The sequence below is a fragment of the Cariama cristata genome, unplaced genomic scaffold (genome assembly GCF_000690535.1).
Source record: "Cariama cristata isolate BGI_N322 unplaced genomic scaffold, ASM69053v1 scaffold16734, whole genome shotgun sequence".
NCBI lineage: Eukaryota > Metazoa > Chordata > Aves > Cariamiformes > Cariamidae > Cariama > Cariama cristata.
Window position 1 is genome coordinate 11,949 of NW_009613669.1, and position 19,920 is coordinate 31,868.

Here is a 19,920-nt window from a genome sequence, read left to right on the forward strand (position 1 = left end):
GACATTGCCTGTATTATTGTCAGAAAAAAAAAAAAAAACAAACCAAAAAAAAACACACAAAAAAATCAAAAGTATGCACAGAAAAAAACCATTCTAATATCATTCAAGATACTGAATTTCAAATTTGTATGATTGACCCTGTGGTTTTCCTAAAAATTATTGGCAAGAAAAGGTAGGGAATATCAATTAGAACTAATTACTTATCTCAGAATTCAGTATGTTAAATTTGCTGTGTAAAAATACTACCTGCAGGACAGCGTGGGAGTTCTTCTTTAGGGATGCTTGTCATTCTTTGGAAATCATCATGGCAAGCATTGCAAAAATGCGTTGTCCCAAAACAGAAAAAAACAGCAACTGAACAGCAGTAGCGGCATTTGTACTCTAAGAAATCTGTACCGTGTTTGGGACACATCTAAACAAAAGAAAACGAACACCGATAAATGAAGTACCCATGCTGTAACAGTTCAAACAACACATTTCTACATTCTGTAGTATATATTAGTACTATACAATACATATAATTACAAATGACTGTGAATTGTTCTACAGCTCACGTACTCAGAGCTTCAGAATGAAATAAAAACATGAATACAAGTTCTTTACTTACCTGAGCCCTTGAAACATCAGAGCATGCACCACAAATAAGCTCTCTTGGATCGTAGTCATCTCCTTGTCCAGCCTCAGCATCACAACGAGCTTCACCACCAAAATACGCCTTAATTTTATATAGAAATGATTAGATATTAAACCAGAGACAACTGTTATTTTAACATACTCAATTAGTAAGGGGAAAATTATGAATAATAGCCATTACAGTAGTCTCCACTATTCTGAGCTCTCTCAACTCTGTCTCTAGATACATGTTTTTGAGGCACTAAGACAACATCTCTCAATCTCAGGATAAACAGGACCAAAAATTGTGCAATGTACTCTGGTCTATGCAACTGACTGTAAGGTTTTTGAAACAGTATTTGGATGCTCTATGAACTGTATGTGAGAAAGACAGGACTGAGGCCGAAGGCAGCAGAGAAACATTCTACCAGGAGGGCTTTTTACTAGCTGAAAGGAGTATCAGTTTTTATGCTCATGCAGGATCCCTTATAATTAGAATTTTGCTATTTTCTACAAGCTTGTTCTACTGTCTCATCTTATTCTACCAGGACACACCGGGCACAAGAATGCACCAAGTAAGACTGCCAACTCTGATGAACTTCCTCATATACTGAAGTGTTTTGACATGGAGTGGTGAGATGAGGCAACGAGTGACTTTCTTCCTCCCTGTGTTACCATCTTGTTAACTAATTAGACAATGCACAAAATCCTTGCTCTTAGCAGTTCTTGTCTTTCTGCAGAGACTGTAAAAGAATAGGGAAAGTGGTCTCAAGGCAACTATGAGGAAGGAAAAATCTAAGCAGCCCACCTTCCCCCAAACTCTGCAGACTAAAAAGAAACAGGAAAGTCCTATGGAATGTATGTCAGGGAATTAAGTAGTGCTCTGGGGTGAAAGAAGTTAGAAATTAGACAGTTGAATGTTACTGTTCAGACATATGGATGCAGTACAAAAGGGAATAACGAGATACAAGGGAAGGAAAAAGAGAGCAATAAGAAAACCACTGAAATACTGAGTATTAAATACTGGAAAGAAAGTGTAATGAAAAATGGACAGGACTAAAAACTGGAGAAAGTAAGATAAACAAAGAAATTATTTTTGCAAGGGAGGAAAAACAGGCAGTAGGCAAGTTGCTAAAGGACGAGGAGTGAAAATTGATTAACTGTGGGAGACAGGAACAAAAGTGAACTGAGTAACTGTGTAGTAATGAGCTAGAGGGATTAATTACTGCTCTTCTCTAGCGTATGGAAGTTAATCCTTTCTCCTCATATTTCCAAATTGCGCAGTTTAATTTAACAAACAAATTATTGGGGTTTCCCTTGAAAATTTTATCACGACATTGCCTTATTCCATTCATTCCTAAAGGAAAAAGAAACAGATGTGATCAAGATGGGCACTACAATCAGCTTCAGAAGAAAGAAGCAATGGGAGGGGGTTCAGTGATTATCCAAAATTTCTCTAACCATAATCGCTAACACATTCTTCTAACACTTCTGCCTCAAAGTCAGTTTACTGCAGTTGCCATGAACTCCAACTTGGGTGAAAGTAATATTTAGGTGAATCTCAGTGAGGAACTCTCCATGTCAGAGAGTTAGTATAAACATAGGTTTCATTCTATTTTAATGTTCAAGTAAAGTATGAGTTGGAAGTGGGACAAAGGGATGGCTAGTGTTCTAACACAGTATCATCTGCACATTCTTCTAAGGTGGCTATCACCTCAATAAGCTTTTGGTTTGTCAACTGCTCTGTATATACTTTTGAGCTTTACCAGATAAGACATTATGTACATCTAATTTGCTCAACAATTTTTTAAATTATGATTTAACAACAATTTCTTTTCCTGCTTTCCTAGTCCATACACAATATATTAAATATATGTTCCATTCTTTAAGAAATTACTTTTCAAACTATAACGTACATTTAATTTGAGAAAGTACTAATTGTCATACCTTTTTGCACTTGTAGCAAACATAATAAGCATATCTGTTCATAGCATAGCCAGCTGGGTCATTATAAAACCTAACACCTGGTGTTGTGATGGCCTCACTCTTGTGCAGCCCTTCATACTCCAATCTCATTAGCGCTTTTCTCCTTACATCTTCATAGAGTTCTTTGATTGGATCAAGCAAATCCTTTAATACTGTATGATTGATTTTGTTCTGAAATAAAAAACCCAATTAAAATATCTTGCATCTTTATTACAACAGCTGTGATAATTTGCATTATGATCAAGCACAAATAGCGTAATGGTTGTCACTAAAACCTAAGAGCTCAAGCAATGGACATTTCAAAAAATGGCTGATATAGTATATATACTTTATCTGCTGCCAAAATAGTAAACTAGGAATGCTTTTTATTTGGCCTTTTGTTACATGAAATCATCAGCCCTTACAGCAGACTGTAACAACCACAGAGGGATGGCAAAGAGTACATGAAATATTGACCACTGTACAGGAATAATCTGATTGTATGTTTTTGCTGATTTTGCTCCTTTTGACTTGCTGCTCAGAAGTTAAGAATAATGACTGTCAGTCCTCTATGCCAGCTCTTTATCAAATAATGATCACAAGCTATTGCCATAAATTACCAAAATACAGTACGAAGGAAGAAACACAGCATGCAGAATGGCTGGCCATTCACAAATCTCATATTCCTAGGGTGTTCAGGTGCAATTCTTCCCAGCAGCTATCATATGCTTTTGCTTACAGCAATCATAGAGTACAAGAGGAATTTTGAGTAATTTAAGCTGAACTAAGTACATATATTCTTCAGCTCTGTCTTCATACTGAAAAGCACAGCAGCTTTAAAAGGGTTAGTAAGATAGAGAAGCCACGTTTCCTGCTTCAGATAATGTGCATTAAGATTACTTCTTCCCCTTCTTGCCATCCCCAAATATTGAGAATTTACAAGCTGATGGTGCTAAGAATAAAACAGCATTAAGACAATGTTTGCATTATGCTTTCTTTTTAAGAGGACCCTTACTTCAGGGAACAGTAGGATAAAAAGATGCATCAATGATACCCTTTCTTTAGTGACATGGGAAATTAAAGAAACAAGTGACGTATAACTAATTTATATTGTAACAAGCAATATCATATTAAAAAAAAAAGAAGGAAAACCAAAACCAGTATTGGGTAACTTGTTTGACCTAGGCAGTAAACACATAGTTCATTTACCTTGCAAATAGGACAAGACATAAACCCAAAAGTTATCCTTGGCCCAAGCCATCTGTTTTCTAGTACTCGCTGACAGCATTGCAAATGGAAAACATGGCTGCAGTCCAGCTTTAGAAAAGAATACATGTAAGTGAACGCTGAAGTTACATTAACCACTAAAACAGAAGTAGTTATTTGCTTTCAAGTGGCAACATACATCAATTCCAAAATTAATTTATTTAAAATTCTTGAAGACTGCTATTTTGTTCTTAACAAAGAGAAAGAATATAAAATGGTTGTTAAAATCATAACCTTTCTACTCCAAAACCACCAGTGGATATATGAAATATATATCAAGTATATCCATTAATTATATCAGTTGTTTTTCTCATTTATAAAATACCATACATTTTAATAAAGTAGACACAGCAAACTAAATTGATACAATCTGCTTTCTTGAAATAGTAGTAATGCCAAACTAAAAGCAAGCTTTTTATGTAACTTACTTATTGTTACGGTGTCTGTTTTGAAATTTTCAAGACTATAATTTGAAGAGCTTTATACTTTAACTTCTTTCACACTTAACATTACAACCATAATATTAATCTCTTAAAAGTGGGAAAAAAAAAGATAAACCTGGATAGCCGGTGCTGCTGAAAGTGCTTCGGTAAAGCAGATCATGCACATGTCATCCGCATCTTGTTTAAGAGTTGTGGCGTTCTTATCACAGCCATGCAAGCACGGCAAACAGTGCTCTTCATTCTTAACGCCGCCACATGGATGACCACAGGGGTGTGTCTTGCTGCAGGCAATTTTAGCATACTCCTATTAAAAGTAAATAATTAATCTTTTTTTCCCCTCCACTGCATGGTTTGATATAGTGTTGCTTTTTGAAGGATTGCAGTTTGTGCAATAAACTAAGATGAAAGAATCATGATTCATGTTGTCTACTGCTACAGCAGGTGCTTGGGAAAAACTGTACCTTTTGTGTACTTGAAGTAAAAATGATACCTTTGTTACTTATGTTACTCCTGAATAGCAATGGCATAATGAAACCATAATTTTTACATTTTAATATTTAATTTTAATATAAAGAAAAATACTCTTTAATCCTCCACGTGTATTTTGTATATTAAGTGCGTCCTGCATAAACATTGTTTGCCCTATATTAACAGTCTTTAAGACAGCTGCAGATTTTGGTGTTTCAGGAAAGGTATGAAGTAACCCACTGTTAAGAACACATTATGAGCTAATCATTAATCAGCATAAAGTACTTTTATATGGAAATGGTATTTTAATCACCTCTAATTCCTATCCCTAGTAAGCAGAAAACTTATAAAAGTTGCCCAGAAGCTAACACTGAATTCAACTGAATTAATATAACAATAATATAATATATTACATAGGCTGAGAGAGAAAAGAAGACGACAAATTTGCCCCGTGTAAGCAGAAATAAATAGGGTGGGATAAGAAACTGGTTAGGATTTGGCCCTCTGCTAATTGTACCTGTACTGTCGGGCACAAAAACGCTCAGGGCATATGGATACAGTTGACAAACCTGGCCAAGTCTTAAATGTTCTGTGCTCACAGAATAAACAGGTTGTTACACCAAGTACTTTTATCAAGCTTTCCAGTACACCAGATTTTATGCTGACAGTGTGTACTTTATAATTGGAAGGCTATTGTGCAAACTTGAGATACTTTTGAAGGTAATAATGAAACTACTGAGTATTTTGGTTGACTACTGGTGTTTGTAGCCTGTAATTAAACTAAACATTTACAAACTCAGAAGTATTTGAATTATAACATAATATGCAATATTCAAACCTTTTCATATGAGAGGTCTGATTTAAAATGGACCACAGGGATGAACAAGGTTTACTCAAAATAACAAATCAATTTGATCCTACAGTCTCTTCTATTTATGCAATTAATGATGGATATTTGTTAATACACACCTGGCAATCTGTATCAGAACAAACGCTTCCCACTGCTGATAATTCTGTTCCACTCCTACATCCACAGAAACGACATGCTTCAGAACTGCTGGTGGTCGGTTTGCCTAGGTCCGCAAGAGTAAACAAAACCAAAAACTGTTATGAGACATAAGGGACTGATATTCTAACAACAGGTATCTAAACAACAATCACAGAAACCAACTAGAAAACCAGCAATTCTTACACAGTTAGACGATTTTATTTTTATTAGCAAACAATTAAAAGCATTGCCCTAAAGCAGGAAAGCAGGTGAAAACCCCAACTGTCTGTGTTGGTTTTTTTTTTTTTTTTTTTTTTTTTTGACAAACGCTTATTTAAAAGGCAAAAATAATCAGGATAAAGAGTGAGTAATAATAGTTGTGGTTTACCTGTCTGCTCTCTAAACTCCACCATAGCCTTCATAGTTTTAGAATCTGCTAATGCCATCAGCCAGAAAAGTTTGGTCCTACCACAGCCCTCGTGGAGATCAACTTTGATAGCTTCTTCTTCTTCTTTGAATACCTGCCAGGTTAACCAAACAGATACTAAATAGCATCTCTGTTATTTTTGTCACTGTCTCTTTGGATTTTCATCAGATGTTTTATAGATTCTGCAGAGTTTGTCTACTGCAAGCTATTTTTCTTTTATGCATTCTATAATTTCTATATATTGCAGAACGGATAAAGGCTTTGTGTTTTTAGAAGTAAAACTATATAAAATTAACTCTTGAGCTAACATGGCTGGGAAACAACAGTGCAGCAACGTTAAGAAGAGAGCTGGACAGCATTTCTTCTAATTAAAAAAATACGGAGCTTGGACTTTGTAACTACTATACAACTCAAGCAACAGGTCACAGTATATTAAAAGTCCAAGATAACATTAGAAATATCCTCATATAACCATGCTAGTAGTTTATCAAAGCAACACTGATAATTATGGGCTTAATAATATGTACTATATAATAACAATTATATAAATGTGTAATGTTAGTATTTTTGAATTTCACATAAATACACAGTGGATACTTTTGGTTACAATGAGGAAAATAGAAGATTTTTGCAAAATAAAAAAACTGCATGAGATCCTTAGTGGACTTTATACAGTCTCTTCCTTTTCTCCTTTCCTAAATTTTGAAGGCAGTTCTGTTTTCATTCATTTCACCTGCAATGCCATAAAAGTTAGAATTTTCCTGGGTACAGATGTATACACTCAATTTAAACTTTGTTTTAATTCTCACTAGAATCAGGAAAAAAACCCTAATTGCTTCATAAAGGATTTGCATAAATAAGTTGTAGTAACTTACAGGCTGTCCTTTCTTGGAGGAAAAGAAAATACATTAAAGAGGTATGTATGACAGAAGTTGAACAAAGAACAGGAAGCTACAGGAGACAGGGAACATGACAGAATTTAAAATTTAAACTGAGGGGCTTAACATGAGAGATGTAAAGGTAAAGGTGGTGAATAAAGAGTAAAAGTTTAAACATGCTTTTAGAAGTAAATAGGAAAATCTGATAAGTAGCTATTTTGGACAGATTAAAGGAGAGATGTGAGGACTTCTATGAGATAAGAACTTACTTTTTATCAACTGTAATCTGAACAGGCTATATAGGAAAAATCAGAAAAATAAATGAGACTAGACTGTGCTGTGCCATGACAGAAGAGTAGACATATAAAATCGTCTTCTTAGGACGACAAAATAGTAAAATTTCAAAGGGGATTGCAAAGATTCTGGCTAAGAAATAGAAGATAACAGATCCAAACGGAACTTCCAGGCTGAGTCTACACTGCAAATGCTGAGGCACCAAGGAGGAGATGTATGATCTGATGTTTACATCACAGGTGATCTAGACTAGCTGATCCCTTGCACTGAACGACCACCACTAGTGTCTCCCTGCATCTATCTTTTCTGTTATTTTTAGCTTCACCTGAAAGGAATCCAGTTCACTCACTCCAAGGCTGCTCTATAACACAAAACAAAGCATGTTAAGGAGAGATGGTCATATCTGCTTCAAAAGCCCACTCCTGAACCTAACTAAAAAGCTAATGTAGATGCACTTTAGGAGAGGGAGAAGAGGAATGATTTCCATTGAATTAATGGAAATAAATGAATTTATTAATGAGTTTTATTATTTTAGCCTTTGTACAAATATAAGTAGTCAGAGGGAAAGGGGAAAATGAAGGATGACAAAAAACACAAAAGAGAAATATCGTTAAGAAAGAGGAAACATTCAGTAGTTTCAGAAGTAAAGGCATCTTCAACATTAATTTCAATGAGAAAAAGAAATATTCCAAGAAGAATGTAGTTTCAAGTTGAAGACGATAAAAGAGTAACACAAAACAACACTAATTAGCTGAGTACACAGCAATTTGTAAAAACTCATCTAAGTCAAAGAGGAAAGACGTTTCAATCCTAAAAACAAAATGAGAAGAATTCAGGAAATTTTCAATCTTATGGATATGACACCATATTTTTCTATGAAAAGACACTAAAAGCTGGAGGAATATTGGAAAAAAAGAGAAGACTGACATAAGGGAGTATTTGCTGTCCACTGGTCTTCATGGATATTAAAAAATGTATATACATTAAAAATGAAGGGGTTGACAAGCACTGATTCATACAACAGAAGTAGTAAAGGAGATATCATTTAACAGGAATAAAGAACCAATGTATATTTAAGAACCTCTATGCAGTTCCTAGATTTTCCTAAAAAACGTTCCTAAACAATATTAGAACAAGAGAGAAAAATCACTGATGTAGCATAAGAGTTAGAATTAGGGACTGCTACATGATTTTCTAATCTTCTTCAAAAAGATAAAGGATAAGAGAATTTAACTAAAAACAACTAAAAATATTTAAATGGAAACTCATCTATCCCATCTCTAAAATAAAACACCATTTTCAGATTTGATTACTTGCTACTGCCTTTTGCTTATATATTAACTGAGGACATGCACACAACGTATGCAGTGCATACAACATGATGTCATGTACACTCTACCTGTCTCTGATGAGTTTTTGTTCGCCGATGGAGATGAAGGAATCGGTCACAATCTGTACACAAATTCCCACAGACATTACATAAAATGATTGCGGCAGTTTCACCATCATCATGGTTATCACACATTGGCTGAAAAAAAAAAAAAAAGAAATAATTCTTTCTTTATTAAATCCTTCATTTCCTTTCAGCATCTGTTTTTCTTGTCCCCCGAGTTATCCTCCCCAACATAATAAAGGGGGATAAAGAGCTTGTTTAGACTATTAATTGTATCTTTAGAATAATCAGTAAATAAACAATTACTCCTGGACACAAAAAGCCTCAATTCACTACATCAGTTCTTCATCTCATATTTTGCGTGATGTAGCAAAAATGCATTTTTCAACAATATAGTTGAGACACCATTTTCAACTAGTCTGAGAAAAGATTTATGTGGTAACAATGGGTTACAGGCATGTTCACAGAAAAGTTCAGAGGCACGAGTACTCAGGTCAGTCAATAGGCATGATATTTACCCTTCATTACTTTGACATGGTATGTTTACTCTGTTCAAACATCTAATCAAAGCTGTAGGTCATATATAACTCAGAGAGAATACAGTTGAAGTAACAAACTTCAAAATCCATCATAGAATTAAACTGTTTTACTGATACAATTTTTTAAAAATTAAACACAGTTCTGTTTGGCAGTTCAAAATATCTGTACAAATAGAGTTCAATGACTGACTTTGATTACTCATATGTCTGAGAACAAGTTTCCATTGTACTCCCAGAACATATGGTCTCCATGATACTGCTCATGCAACTTAGAACAGAATCCTTTCAACAGCAGTCCTGGTAAGGGGACACACAGTTCACATCAACATTTGAATATCCTGGTATAAAATAGGATTGGGGAATTTCAGGCTGGGTTCAACAGCTTCTATCCCTGCTTGATGATGTCTTGGCTGCTCCTCTGACATCTCCAAAGTCCCCTCTACAGAAGTCCCTTGGCTTTCTTAATCACATCAGAAACCTTGGTGTCTGCTTCCTTCTCAGCAGAGTTTTAGTCTATGCTGCTGCTGCAGCTCTGTCTCCTGTATTCTCTTTCTACCTACACTAAACTGCTTTGGAGGCTTCTTTGCTCTAAGCATCCTCAGTTGCTAGCAGGAAGGCACAGTCTTGCCTGGCCTCCCACAAGGATCCACCTAACCAAGTCTGTGCTTCACTATTTTGCTCTTTCCAGATCGTTATTAAAAAAATCATAAGTTTTTTGTGATACTGAAAAAATGTAGACAGAAACTCGATTAATCCATCATATTCTGTATCAAATCTATAAATCCTCTGGGTAAGTGTCAGCTTTACCAAATTCAGTTAGAGTTTCTTTCCCTTTGGGCTAATCATTCTCAACTGAGACAGGGAAGAGGAAGCTAAATTACAGATAAGTTTTTTTTGAGGAACACAAAAGAATTGACTTTATTATGTGACAGAGATCCAGATAGAAAGAAAAAAGCTCTGATAGAGGATGTAATATTAACTGAGTCAATCTACTCTCAAAAATCCATCCTACAGGTGTTAGGAAGGCCTTGGTCCATTCTGAATACCAGTAGAATTGCTACCTTCTTGTTTTAAATTGGAATTTTTGTGTTCTGAGCAGTGCTTGTCTAGAACAGAAGTACTTCAAACATGTATGCACAATCTCCATTGGGGACAAAAGGGAGGAATAACGTTAGGTCCAGTTTACCTTTCCTTATAATTATTCTAAATTCTTCGACTACTGAATAAATCAAAATAAACACAAAAAGATATGATTTTCAGTCTCACCATCTGTTTCTGTTGTCCATCCTTTCCCATCCATCTTCCTGAGGATAGTCTATCTACATGATCCTGATCAAGGACACAGAGGGATGCTAAGGCCAGCCATAGCTATTGAAAGGCAAGGTAGAATTAAATGTTTTAGAAATACTAAAAAATACCCCAAACCTAAACAAACCCCCCAAACCCCAAAAACCCAAATACTAAAAATATAAGCTTTGGCAGATAAGAATGTCGCTGTTACCTGCAAGCTGTATCATCATTAGCTGAAGCCTGCTCATACATTGCAAGTTTTTTATTTTCCAAACCAAGTCAAGCACACAATAAAACTTACCTTGTTTCTTTCAAGTATGTCATTTTATGATCATAAATACAGTAGTTAGCACACAAGAGAGAAACAGTGAACAAAGATCAACCAGAGTACATTATAGAGAAATATGGCAAATACAGACTTGCATATCATTCCCATACTTTGCAGGCTTTGGAGGAGAAGAAGAAATTCAAGGACACAGACTAATAAAAAAACCAAACTCAAAACAACAAAACTTTAGCTCAATGAGACTGGTTTCCCTATGTTCTCTCCTCACTGCACAGGGCATTTGAGATTACCTAGAAAAGAGTTCTAAGCTGACTACTCTTCAGAGGAAGATTTTCTCTCTTCCTCTCCATGGACTACAGGGAAATCCTAAAGAGATGAACTAGATGAGAATAACTTGTTGGTAGGCCTGCAACCCAAACTGAAATGCACTTGACAGCTGCATTTTGCAACAGTTTTTGATCAAAGGTTTGATTTGAACAAAATGGTTTTTGTTGAAAAAAACTCTATTGGACCCCCCACCCCCACCCCCCAAAACACACCTCCATGACAGAACTAAGTTTGTACACAAGGAGAGCTAGGGTGACATGCAATGCTCCTCTAAGACCTGATTAAACTATCATGGTGACAGCAGGAACAGGTGGTACTCTAAGACCATGTCTTCCAAAGAGCAGAGAATATATGAGTAATGGGATGAAAAGGACAACTGGCACAGCCTTTCAAGATGGAAAACAACACGAGTGTCAAATGCTTGTAACCATTGCAAACCTCTTCTTTTACATGTAATTTTTATGCTTGAGAAGCCAAAATCTGTACTCCCTAAGGTAGGAGAACTGTCATAATTTACAAGTATGCTTTTCATGGTATTTCAAACCATCTATTAAGGTTAAGTTTGTTCCGGTTTCTATAAAAGATTAATGGAAAAAGCTAAGCCATATTTAAAAAAAACACTCCAGGAAAATAATAAAGGGCTCAGCAAATTATTTTTCATTTTGAGGCTAAAACACAGGCAAAGCTTAGCTTAATTGTCCTAGAGAATGTTTGTTACTGAATGTTTTCTTAATAGCCTTGAGATGTAGCAGCTGATGACCTAGAAGTCAAACCACTTAAAATAATAGTGTAGTGAACTGGAAAAAGACAGCTGATACATATTGTGCAATTTTCCACACAGATGGCCTCATAAATTTAGTAAACGGCAAGCATCACAAATTTAAAGCAGAATTATCTCAAAGATAAAAACCCAAATGTATAAGCATAACACTTATTCTTCATTATTTGGGAGGTACCCAAGATGCATATTTAATCACAGTTCAATTTTTACTGGTGTATTTCTGCCACAAAGAAGAAAACCCAATCTGCTGTGACACAGAGAAAGCAAGACTTCTATTAGGACAAACAGTGATTGCCCTAGTTATGATACCTGTCCATTATCACACAGCTAGATTTGAAGAATATAAACTGTATACTGTATGCATTGTTTCCTGAAACAACCTGTATAAGGAAGTTCTTTCTAAGATACAGGAAGGCTCTTGGATGGGCTCCTACTGCACGTTTACAATGAACTAATGTTAAGTTTAGTAAAGTTCTTACTCTGGTTGTTGCAATGCACCTCACTGGTGATCTGTATTCTTCTTCCATTTTGGTCAGAGCTATGATGGTTTCAGCAATAGCATTCTTTGTCACACGGGACCAAGCTTCTGACAGATGACCCTGTTAAAGCGGAAACTCAGTTTATTAGAGCTTTTATTAATATTAAAACCAAGTAAAATTGTAATTAGTACTGCTACAAGCAACATCAGGTTAGGATCTCAAGTTAGAATAGAAAAAGAGGAAGTCAGGAATGACTTTGACAAAGCAGAAGTCTTCAAATCAGACAGATCTGGTAAAAATTAACCCTCAAATACTCAGGTGACTGACTGAGGTTGTCTCTGAGCAACTGTTGGAATAACTAACTTGGAACAGGTAGAGGGCATATGATTTGAAGAATGAAAGGGCATATTCCTAAAGCCCTGTGCCTGCAGCCTGGAGAAAGAAAGATGCAGAGCTGGAGCACAAATAAGTGACTGTGAACAACACACAGATTACAGTGGCTTCTTAGAGAAATCAGCTTCACTTGCCTAGCTCAGCCTTCCTGAACACTCTCCACAGTTTCTATATTTGAAAGAAATAGAGGAGTACAGACGAAACATCAGAACTATAGCATACTTTCCAAACTAAACTTAAAGATTCTGAGCCTATGGCACTGGCTCATACACTAAAGTTCCCGATTCAGAGACTACTGAATCCTTAAATTCTTAATGTAAATTTCTAAACCTCATGCTAAAGGTAATGGAAATATTTGAGACTCCCCAGACTTCAAAAATGAAGCTATAGTGACTAACTCAGGTGTAGGTACCTACACATTGCAAATGTTGAAAAAGTTGAATCACATTTGTAACTCTTACAAAGCGGCTACTCAGACTGATGTCACCCTACTGATAATTAGCAGCTCTAAAAAGCCTCAAAGAAAGGTTTTTAAACTAGGACCCCTCTCTTTCTCCACCCTCTTTTGGGTAACAGGGCCGAACCCCCAAACAAGTTTTGAGCATGCCTAAACCACAGAGATCCCTTACAAAACATAATCAAGAAATGTTATTACTCCCAGCCCTGAATGGCCTCAGTCAGGTCTCCCTCATCTAGAATGATAAGTGAATGAAGTTCAGATCTCTTCTTCATACAAGAGGAGAGGGGTCCTTATTGTTTGGCTACTGAATACTTTAGAGTAAACTCAGGCTCAATCATTAGGAGCTGCTACACTTTAAGTAAGCAATTCAGAATCTACTGAAAGAGGGATTTATATCCACATCTGAGAGGACTACACTTTATCTGACTTGATCCCTTTCTTTTATGTAATAAATAGTTACATATTCATTCCGAGTAGAATGGCTTAAGAGAACTCAAGACCCACACCAGTATACCCAACGGCCAGCGCTACTGGAAAACTATCAGGTATATGGGAAATGGAGCCTAGCATACTGTAGATATGCATGCAAGTTGCCATATCTTAATGCGAGAGCTTCAAGAACTTTCCTACTAACTCCTGCAATGGTTTTGGAGAACTAGATATTAGCAAACGCAACAGTTTCATGGGCGAAGGTCTTGAATGGCTAGAAGAGCTGCTTAGACAAAAATACAAGCATCTGATTCTAGTTAGCCAGCCATTTCTATTTCTACTAATCTCTTTCTTTTATTCCTGGCAAAGGTCTCTGTTCAGCTGTTCATTAAGGGACAGGCTCTCCCATCATCATGGGAGCCAGAATCCCATAAAACAAGGACCACAGAGTTTGCTTCAAAAGACTTGCCCAGTACTATTTTAAAATGCTGCAGAAGAAAATCCATTATTTCCCTGACATTTTCCCACTTACCAAAAGCGTAACTACCAACAATGGCTGCAAATGATACTGGCAACAAACTTTAAAAAGAAAAAAAGTCCTGAACATTATACGTGCGCTCCCCGCCTCAATTCATTCCCAATATACATTGCATCTTCTACACTGAAAGAAGTGGGGTGCCTGAGAAAAACATATGGCCATATGCATGCAGGGAGTACCACGTTAATTGTGGCATTTACTATCTTCTGAGTACTTGTCTTTGCAACTGCTATTTTTTTTTTGTCCTAGTTTTTATATGCGATTTCCTAAAATGTTGATAAAGTGAGCAGAAAGGAAAATCCATCATGTGGAATCACAGCGGTACCTACAACAGACCTTTCCCCTCTAGTCACTGGAGCAACTGAAGCAAAGACCAAGCGATCATTTTACGCATGGACCAGCACTGCTGGAGAATGAGACACACTTTACTTATAACTCTTAACTAAAGATGAATTGTAAGATTCTGAAATGTCACGGTCAGAATCAACAGTAGCAATTGCAGAGAATTCCCATCCACCTTCAGCAGCTTTGAGAAGAGATCTCCTTAATCTAAGCACAGTGAACAGTTTAGGAAATAGGACTCTGAAGCTGAACATACTGAAACAGCTTCCAAAGGGTAATCACAGAGGAAAACCTGGGCCATTTAGAGCATCTCATTGAAATAGGTACAGAATTAATCAAAACAAAACCAACCTCCCAACTAAACTCCTTTCCTCTAAACATATAGAAAACCTTTTTTTTTTGGCCAATTTTTTTTCTGGGAAATAGCTGAATCACTTTTCATCAAATTCTTCTGCCAAAAAACGTGGCTGAAGCAGATACAACTATGGAAAATTTCATCCCAGATGGTTAAAGTAATAAACAACTATAAATGTAGATTTCAATGAGACTGAAAGTAGTCAATCTTAACATGCAATCTTAAACAGAAACTCCACATATAAAATCTACATACAGTTACATGAAAACACCACTATTATTTTATTCCACAGATACTTTTTAACTTTTCAATTGGAGTTCTGAGTGCTCAAGACTTAAAAAATTAGGCTTATAAGGTAATAATATAGAAAATGACACACAATTACTGTTTACTTAAATTTCTGGTACGAGTGACTTGTTTAAAAGCTTATTTCAAAACCAGATTTCTGTTTAGCAGAATCAGAACTCCATTTCGACTGCTCCTAGGCCTAGACTCTACCCAGAATCCTATACCTTTTTCTTCTTGAGACCAACTCACATTTAACAGCTCAATCCAATACTAACTGTAATAGAAAGTAATGAAAAAATGTACTTTTCATTATCAGAAATATTTGAATATCCTCCACACATTTAAAGGATAGAAACTTACTGCTGCCATGTCTTTAATGAGTTTAATAATGATCTCTGAAATCTGTGTAGGTGTTGAACCCTTCATCCACCAATGGCTTTCACCTCGCCGAATATAGCTGCAAAGGACATATGGTAATACATGAAATAAATTCAAGTAATTAGTTACTATTTGTCAAAATCCAGCACAAAGAAATAGTGCACATATTCAGCATAAGTAGGTGTGGGGTTTTTTTGTTGCTTTTGGTTTTTGTTTGTGGTTTTGTGTGGTGTGGTGTTTTTTTTTTTTTTAAAAACAAACTCACTAATAACATGACTCATACCGTCAAAGTGTTATGCAATTTTTTCCATTTATAAAACGAAGATCATAAAAGACAACATAATTGACTTCAAAGAATGTAATTATTTTGTGCCTTTAGCTTGAGAATATATACATATTTTTAAACAAACCTGGAATTGAAGATCATTGGAAGTGTGACTGTAGTAACTCCTTTGCCTGCAGTAGTGCCAGCTGTCCCTGTTATAGTAGTTCCTTTGGCTTTTAGCTGTACAGTGAGAGCTTTGGCAATGCATCCCAAAAACATGTCTAAGATACCTAGTTTATTCCAATCTCCTTTTTCTGTTGAGTGAATGATATCACTTATATCTGCTGGTGGAAGAGACTTCACTCCTATAATACTAGCCAGGCGACTAGGGGTTACCTCAGGCAAAACACGTCTTAGTAATGATGTTACCTGGGGAAAAAAAATCAGAACACCACAATTCTTACCGAGACAGCTGGAGTTTTCAAGAAAAATCAAATAAAGTCTTTCTTCCTCTTCACAAGTTACTTCAGTAAGAAGGACTGAATCTATTTTCTCTACTTAAATCACACCTGTAAGAAATTCTGTAAGGTTTCTATCTTGCTTTGAAGTGTTTATTAATATACCCAGTGAGATCAGGTTGAAGAGTCCAGAGCCAATGTTACTGAAACAATACTTAAGTCTTCATATAATAATAAAAATAAGCTTGGTACTGGACTTACGATAACGGTGATACAGATGTTTGTACAATTCTGATTTGCTCACACATTACAGACATGTTACCCACTTTGCATATAATCTTTAGATATATAACTTTAGATATAATCTTTAGATGCCAGAAACTGTGGTAGAACCGTTAAAGACACTTTAGACTTCTGAAAACAAAGTACTTGCCTCAAGGTACTGAGAATCATGATACTCTTTTCCTCCTCCTGTAGTTTTCCTTGTGATATTCTAACTGGAATTTTTTGAAAAGGAAATTTGTGCCAATTGTTCTGAATCTAACAGGAGCTGTCTTGAAATTATATGCTTCAACCTTACCAGCTGGTGGAATTGGGGTTGAAACTGGCTGTATCATGCAAAGTTTCATCCAAATCAGGATGTATGAAAGCTTAAGGAGTTAACATTTCATATCTAATTTCTCAAGTCTTCAATGTTCTCTTGAAAAATTTTTTATATTTTAAGAAAAAAACCCAGTATTTTGCATATCTGCAATATATCAGAATTACTAAGTGGGGCAGGATCTGCCTCCAGGCAAGTTGAGATGTGACATTGTAACCATTCAGAAAAATGGAGAAAGAAAAGTAGAGAGCACGAAACAAAAACTTCTGAAACAGGAACTAAAAATCCACCTAGAGAAGGTGTACCAGCTAGCAACACCAAGCTAGTGCATTAACTGTACTAAAGCAATATTTTATATGTCCAAATATTTATATTGTATTATGTGCATATAAATACACACATACTCAGACAGACAACATTCAACTTCAGAAAGAAACAGATATTAAAGCTCTACCTGAGGATACCAAGAATAGAAAGGAATTCCCTAGTTCCACACTACTACACTTACAGCCTGAGTGTAAGACAAAGATGCTAAGGACTCAGGCCAGATCAATAAGAGACACTGCTAATTAAAAACCTCCCATCTTACCTATAAAGTCTAAAGGGGCATTATATATGCATAAGATGAAATAGCCAAACAACAATGGAATTTTAGGTCCTGTCCATTTGACAGACATTTCAACCATGGTCTAATTCATGGTCTCAACCAGTGAAGCCTTTGCTTCATCTGTTATGATGTTTCAGCAAGCCAGTCAATAGTTATTACCTAATTCTAGCTGTCACTGTGCCTTGAGGTCAAATATGGTATTAAAAGGGGAAAAATTAACTATGGCCTCCTGAAATAATGCAAATATTTACCAACATTTGGAGCATATGCAGCACATATAAATGGGGTAACTGTGTAACTTTCAGATCCTCTCCCCACAATGAAGTGGCATGAGATCTTACTAAAAACCAGTCACCTCACTAGCTTCCTTCCACATCTGAAAACTTAACTGCTTTTTATACAGAATTCTTATTTGCAATAAATAAACAAACCAACTTTTAAACTTCATACATTTGAGAAATGGGAAACTAACAGCTCTGATATTTAAAAGGAGCACCTCTGGTTCTTGGAATTATATGTAATAATTCTGGACAATGCTGTCCTTTATAAATAAAGCTGACAAATACAATACATGAACTTTAAGAAGTCTCTTTTTTGGAATGTAATACATAACAGTGGTCTAAATTTAAGTTCTGCCAGTCACAAGGCAGTGCCAACTTCAGAATCTGAACTTTCATCTTAAAAAAGATAATTAGTCATTGTGACAGAAAGGAAATACTTGACAAACTGAACATACGTAACAGGACATGGAGGAATCTGTTGAGAACATGAACAACTGGGCTACTGTGAAGTAAGATTCACTGAATATTGTGAAGTTCAGATTCACTGAAGAATCCTTCGCAACATCACTCCAAAACGAAGGCTGTGTGCTTACATAAAAGACTTCCAATTAAGACACACAAAATGACTAATTACTTTTGTGCATACGACTTCATTTCAGCAACAACCTCTGCCAAGCAAACCATACATCCCTTTGATGTATGGTTTGAGAAAGCAATTTATCCTGCCCTATCAAAATCCTTCAGAATAAGGACAAGAAAGGTGAGCAAAGGTATTACTCAAAGGCATTTCAGAATAGTTTACTGATTTAGGTTCATGATGACATAAGTGTTAATGAAACAATTTTGAGTTCCTACACCTCAGTTCTGCCTCTTGCAGACAAAGCATTACAAAGTTACTCAAAAGTGAGTTTGTTTTAATTTCATAACTGTAGCCTTCATTGTCTTCAACATCCTCCTACAAATAGTTATATCCAGTCAAATTGTGGTGGTGCTGGAGTATATATGTATTTATATAGCAAACACATAAAATTTAACCTCTTTCAAAAACTGGGGGAAAAACAGAAAACCTGACACTTAAATTCCAAAAAGAGATTCTGTAATTTTTTTTTAAATGTTCATAAATTTCTATTTTCCCTCTCCTCATGATTTCAATAACAAAATGAGTTGCTTTATTTACAGTTATTCCCTATGTGGAATACAGGGATGATCTGAGTATGATTGGGAAAACATTTTTGAAGAGAAAACACAAAATTACATTTCACAAAAAAAAAAGTTCAAATACATATTATACTATCATGCACACGATTATAAGACTCTAAAGGCTTTTATCTAGGAATATGCAGCTAGACAAGGAACAGTTAGCACTCACCTGCCTCTGCACCCTGGGAGACGCAGTGTGCAGTAATGAGAAGAGATCCTGGAGCAGAGTCAGCTGCTGAGCCAGATACTGCCGGCCTACATTGGAACCGCTCAATGCCAGAACCATTGACAGCAGCTCAAAGCAATAAGCGTCAGAAGAAGCATCTTCATCATTAGGCTGCGAGTTGGCATTTTCTTTGCTAGAGATGGCATGCTCCCATTCTTCACGCACACGGGTTGCTTCCATTCGTATGGCCTGGACTATATGAGCACATACCTATCCAAACAGAATCCAAACACATAGCAATACTCAAAAACTTTTAGAAAGTGAAAAAGATTGTGTTTTATGTACCTTCACAACTATGACTAAAATGGAAAGCCTGTGAAATTTGGTCTGTGCTTAAATTACTTTTCTACATAAATTCAAATGAAGAATAAAATTTAGATTTAAATTTAGAGTGAAGATTAGATAAAATTCTTTAGAATTAAGATTTAGATTTAATACTGAATGTGTTCATCTTCACTCTGGAAAATTTAATTGAAATAAATCTTTTTTAATTGTAGTTCCTGCCTTTTAATTTGCTTTTTACATAGAATTTAGGTTTAAAAAACCCACACAGAAAAAGCCTCAAAGAAATACATTTACTCAACACCCACAAAAGAAAAGGACTTATTAGAATACTTAATCTCTTGTTTAGTTTACTATTCAGGAAGCTTAAAAAATTTTAGA

The 19,920-nt window shown here is 35.7% G+C and overlaps 1 protein-coding gene across 1 annotated transcript in view; it reads right to left on the reverse strand.

Moving 5' to 3' along the window:
• Positions 1 to 19,920, reverse strand: part of LOC104160875 (E3 ubiquitin-protein ligase MYCBP2-like) — a gene marked incomplete at its 5' end in the record, with an annotated part of 73,856 nt that overhangs the window by 1,631 nt on the left and 52,305 nt on the right. Inside the window, 13 exons of the mRNA XM_009699121.1 lie at positions 247 to 412; positions 608 to 715; positions 2,560 to 2,769; positions 3,787 to 3,894; positions 4,402 to 4,590; positions 5,724 to 5,827; positions 6,131 to 6,263; positions 8,741 to 8,869; positions 10,540 to 10,641; positions 12,437 to 12,556; positions 15,602 to 15,698; positions 16,030 to 16,313; positions 19,201 to 19,467. Of these exons, the coding sequence (XP_009697423.1) occupies positions 247 to 412; positions 608 to 715; positions 2,560 to 2,769; positions 3,787 to 3,894; positions 4,402 to 4,590; positions 5,724 to 5,827; positions 6,131 to 6,263; positions 8,741 to 8,869; positions 10,540 to 10,641; positions 12,437 to 12,556; positions 15,602 to 15,698; positions 16,030 to 16,313; positions 19,201 to 19,467 (2,017 nt within the window). The remainder of the gene's footprint in view (positions 1 to 246; positions 413 to 607; positions 716 to 2,559; positions 2,770 to 3,786; positions 3,895 to 4,401; positions 4,591 to 5,723; positions 5,828 to 6,130; positions 6,264 to 8,740; positions 8,870 to 10,539; positions 10,642 to 12,436; positions 12,557 to 15,601; positions 15,699 to 16,029; positions 16,314 to 19,200; positions 19,468 to 19,920) is intronic.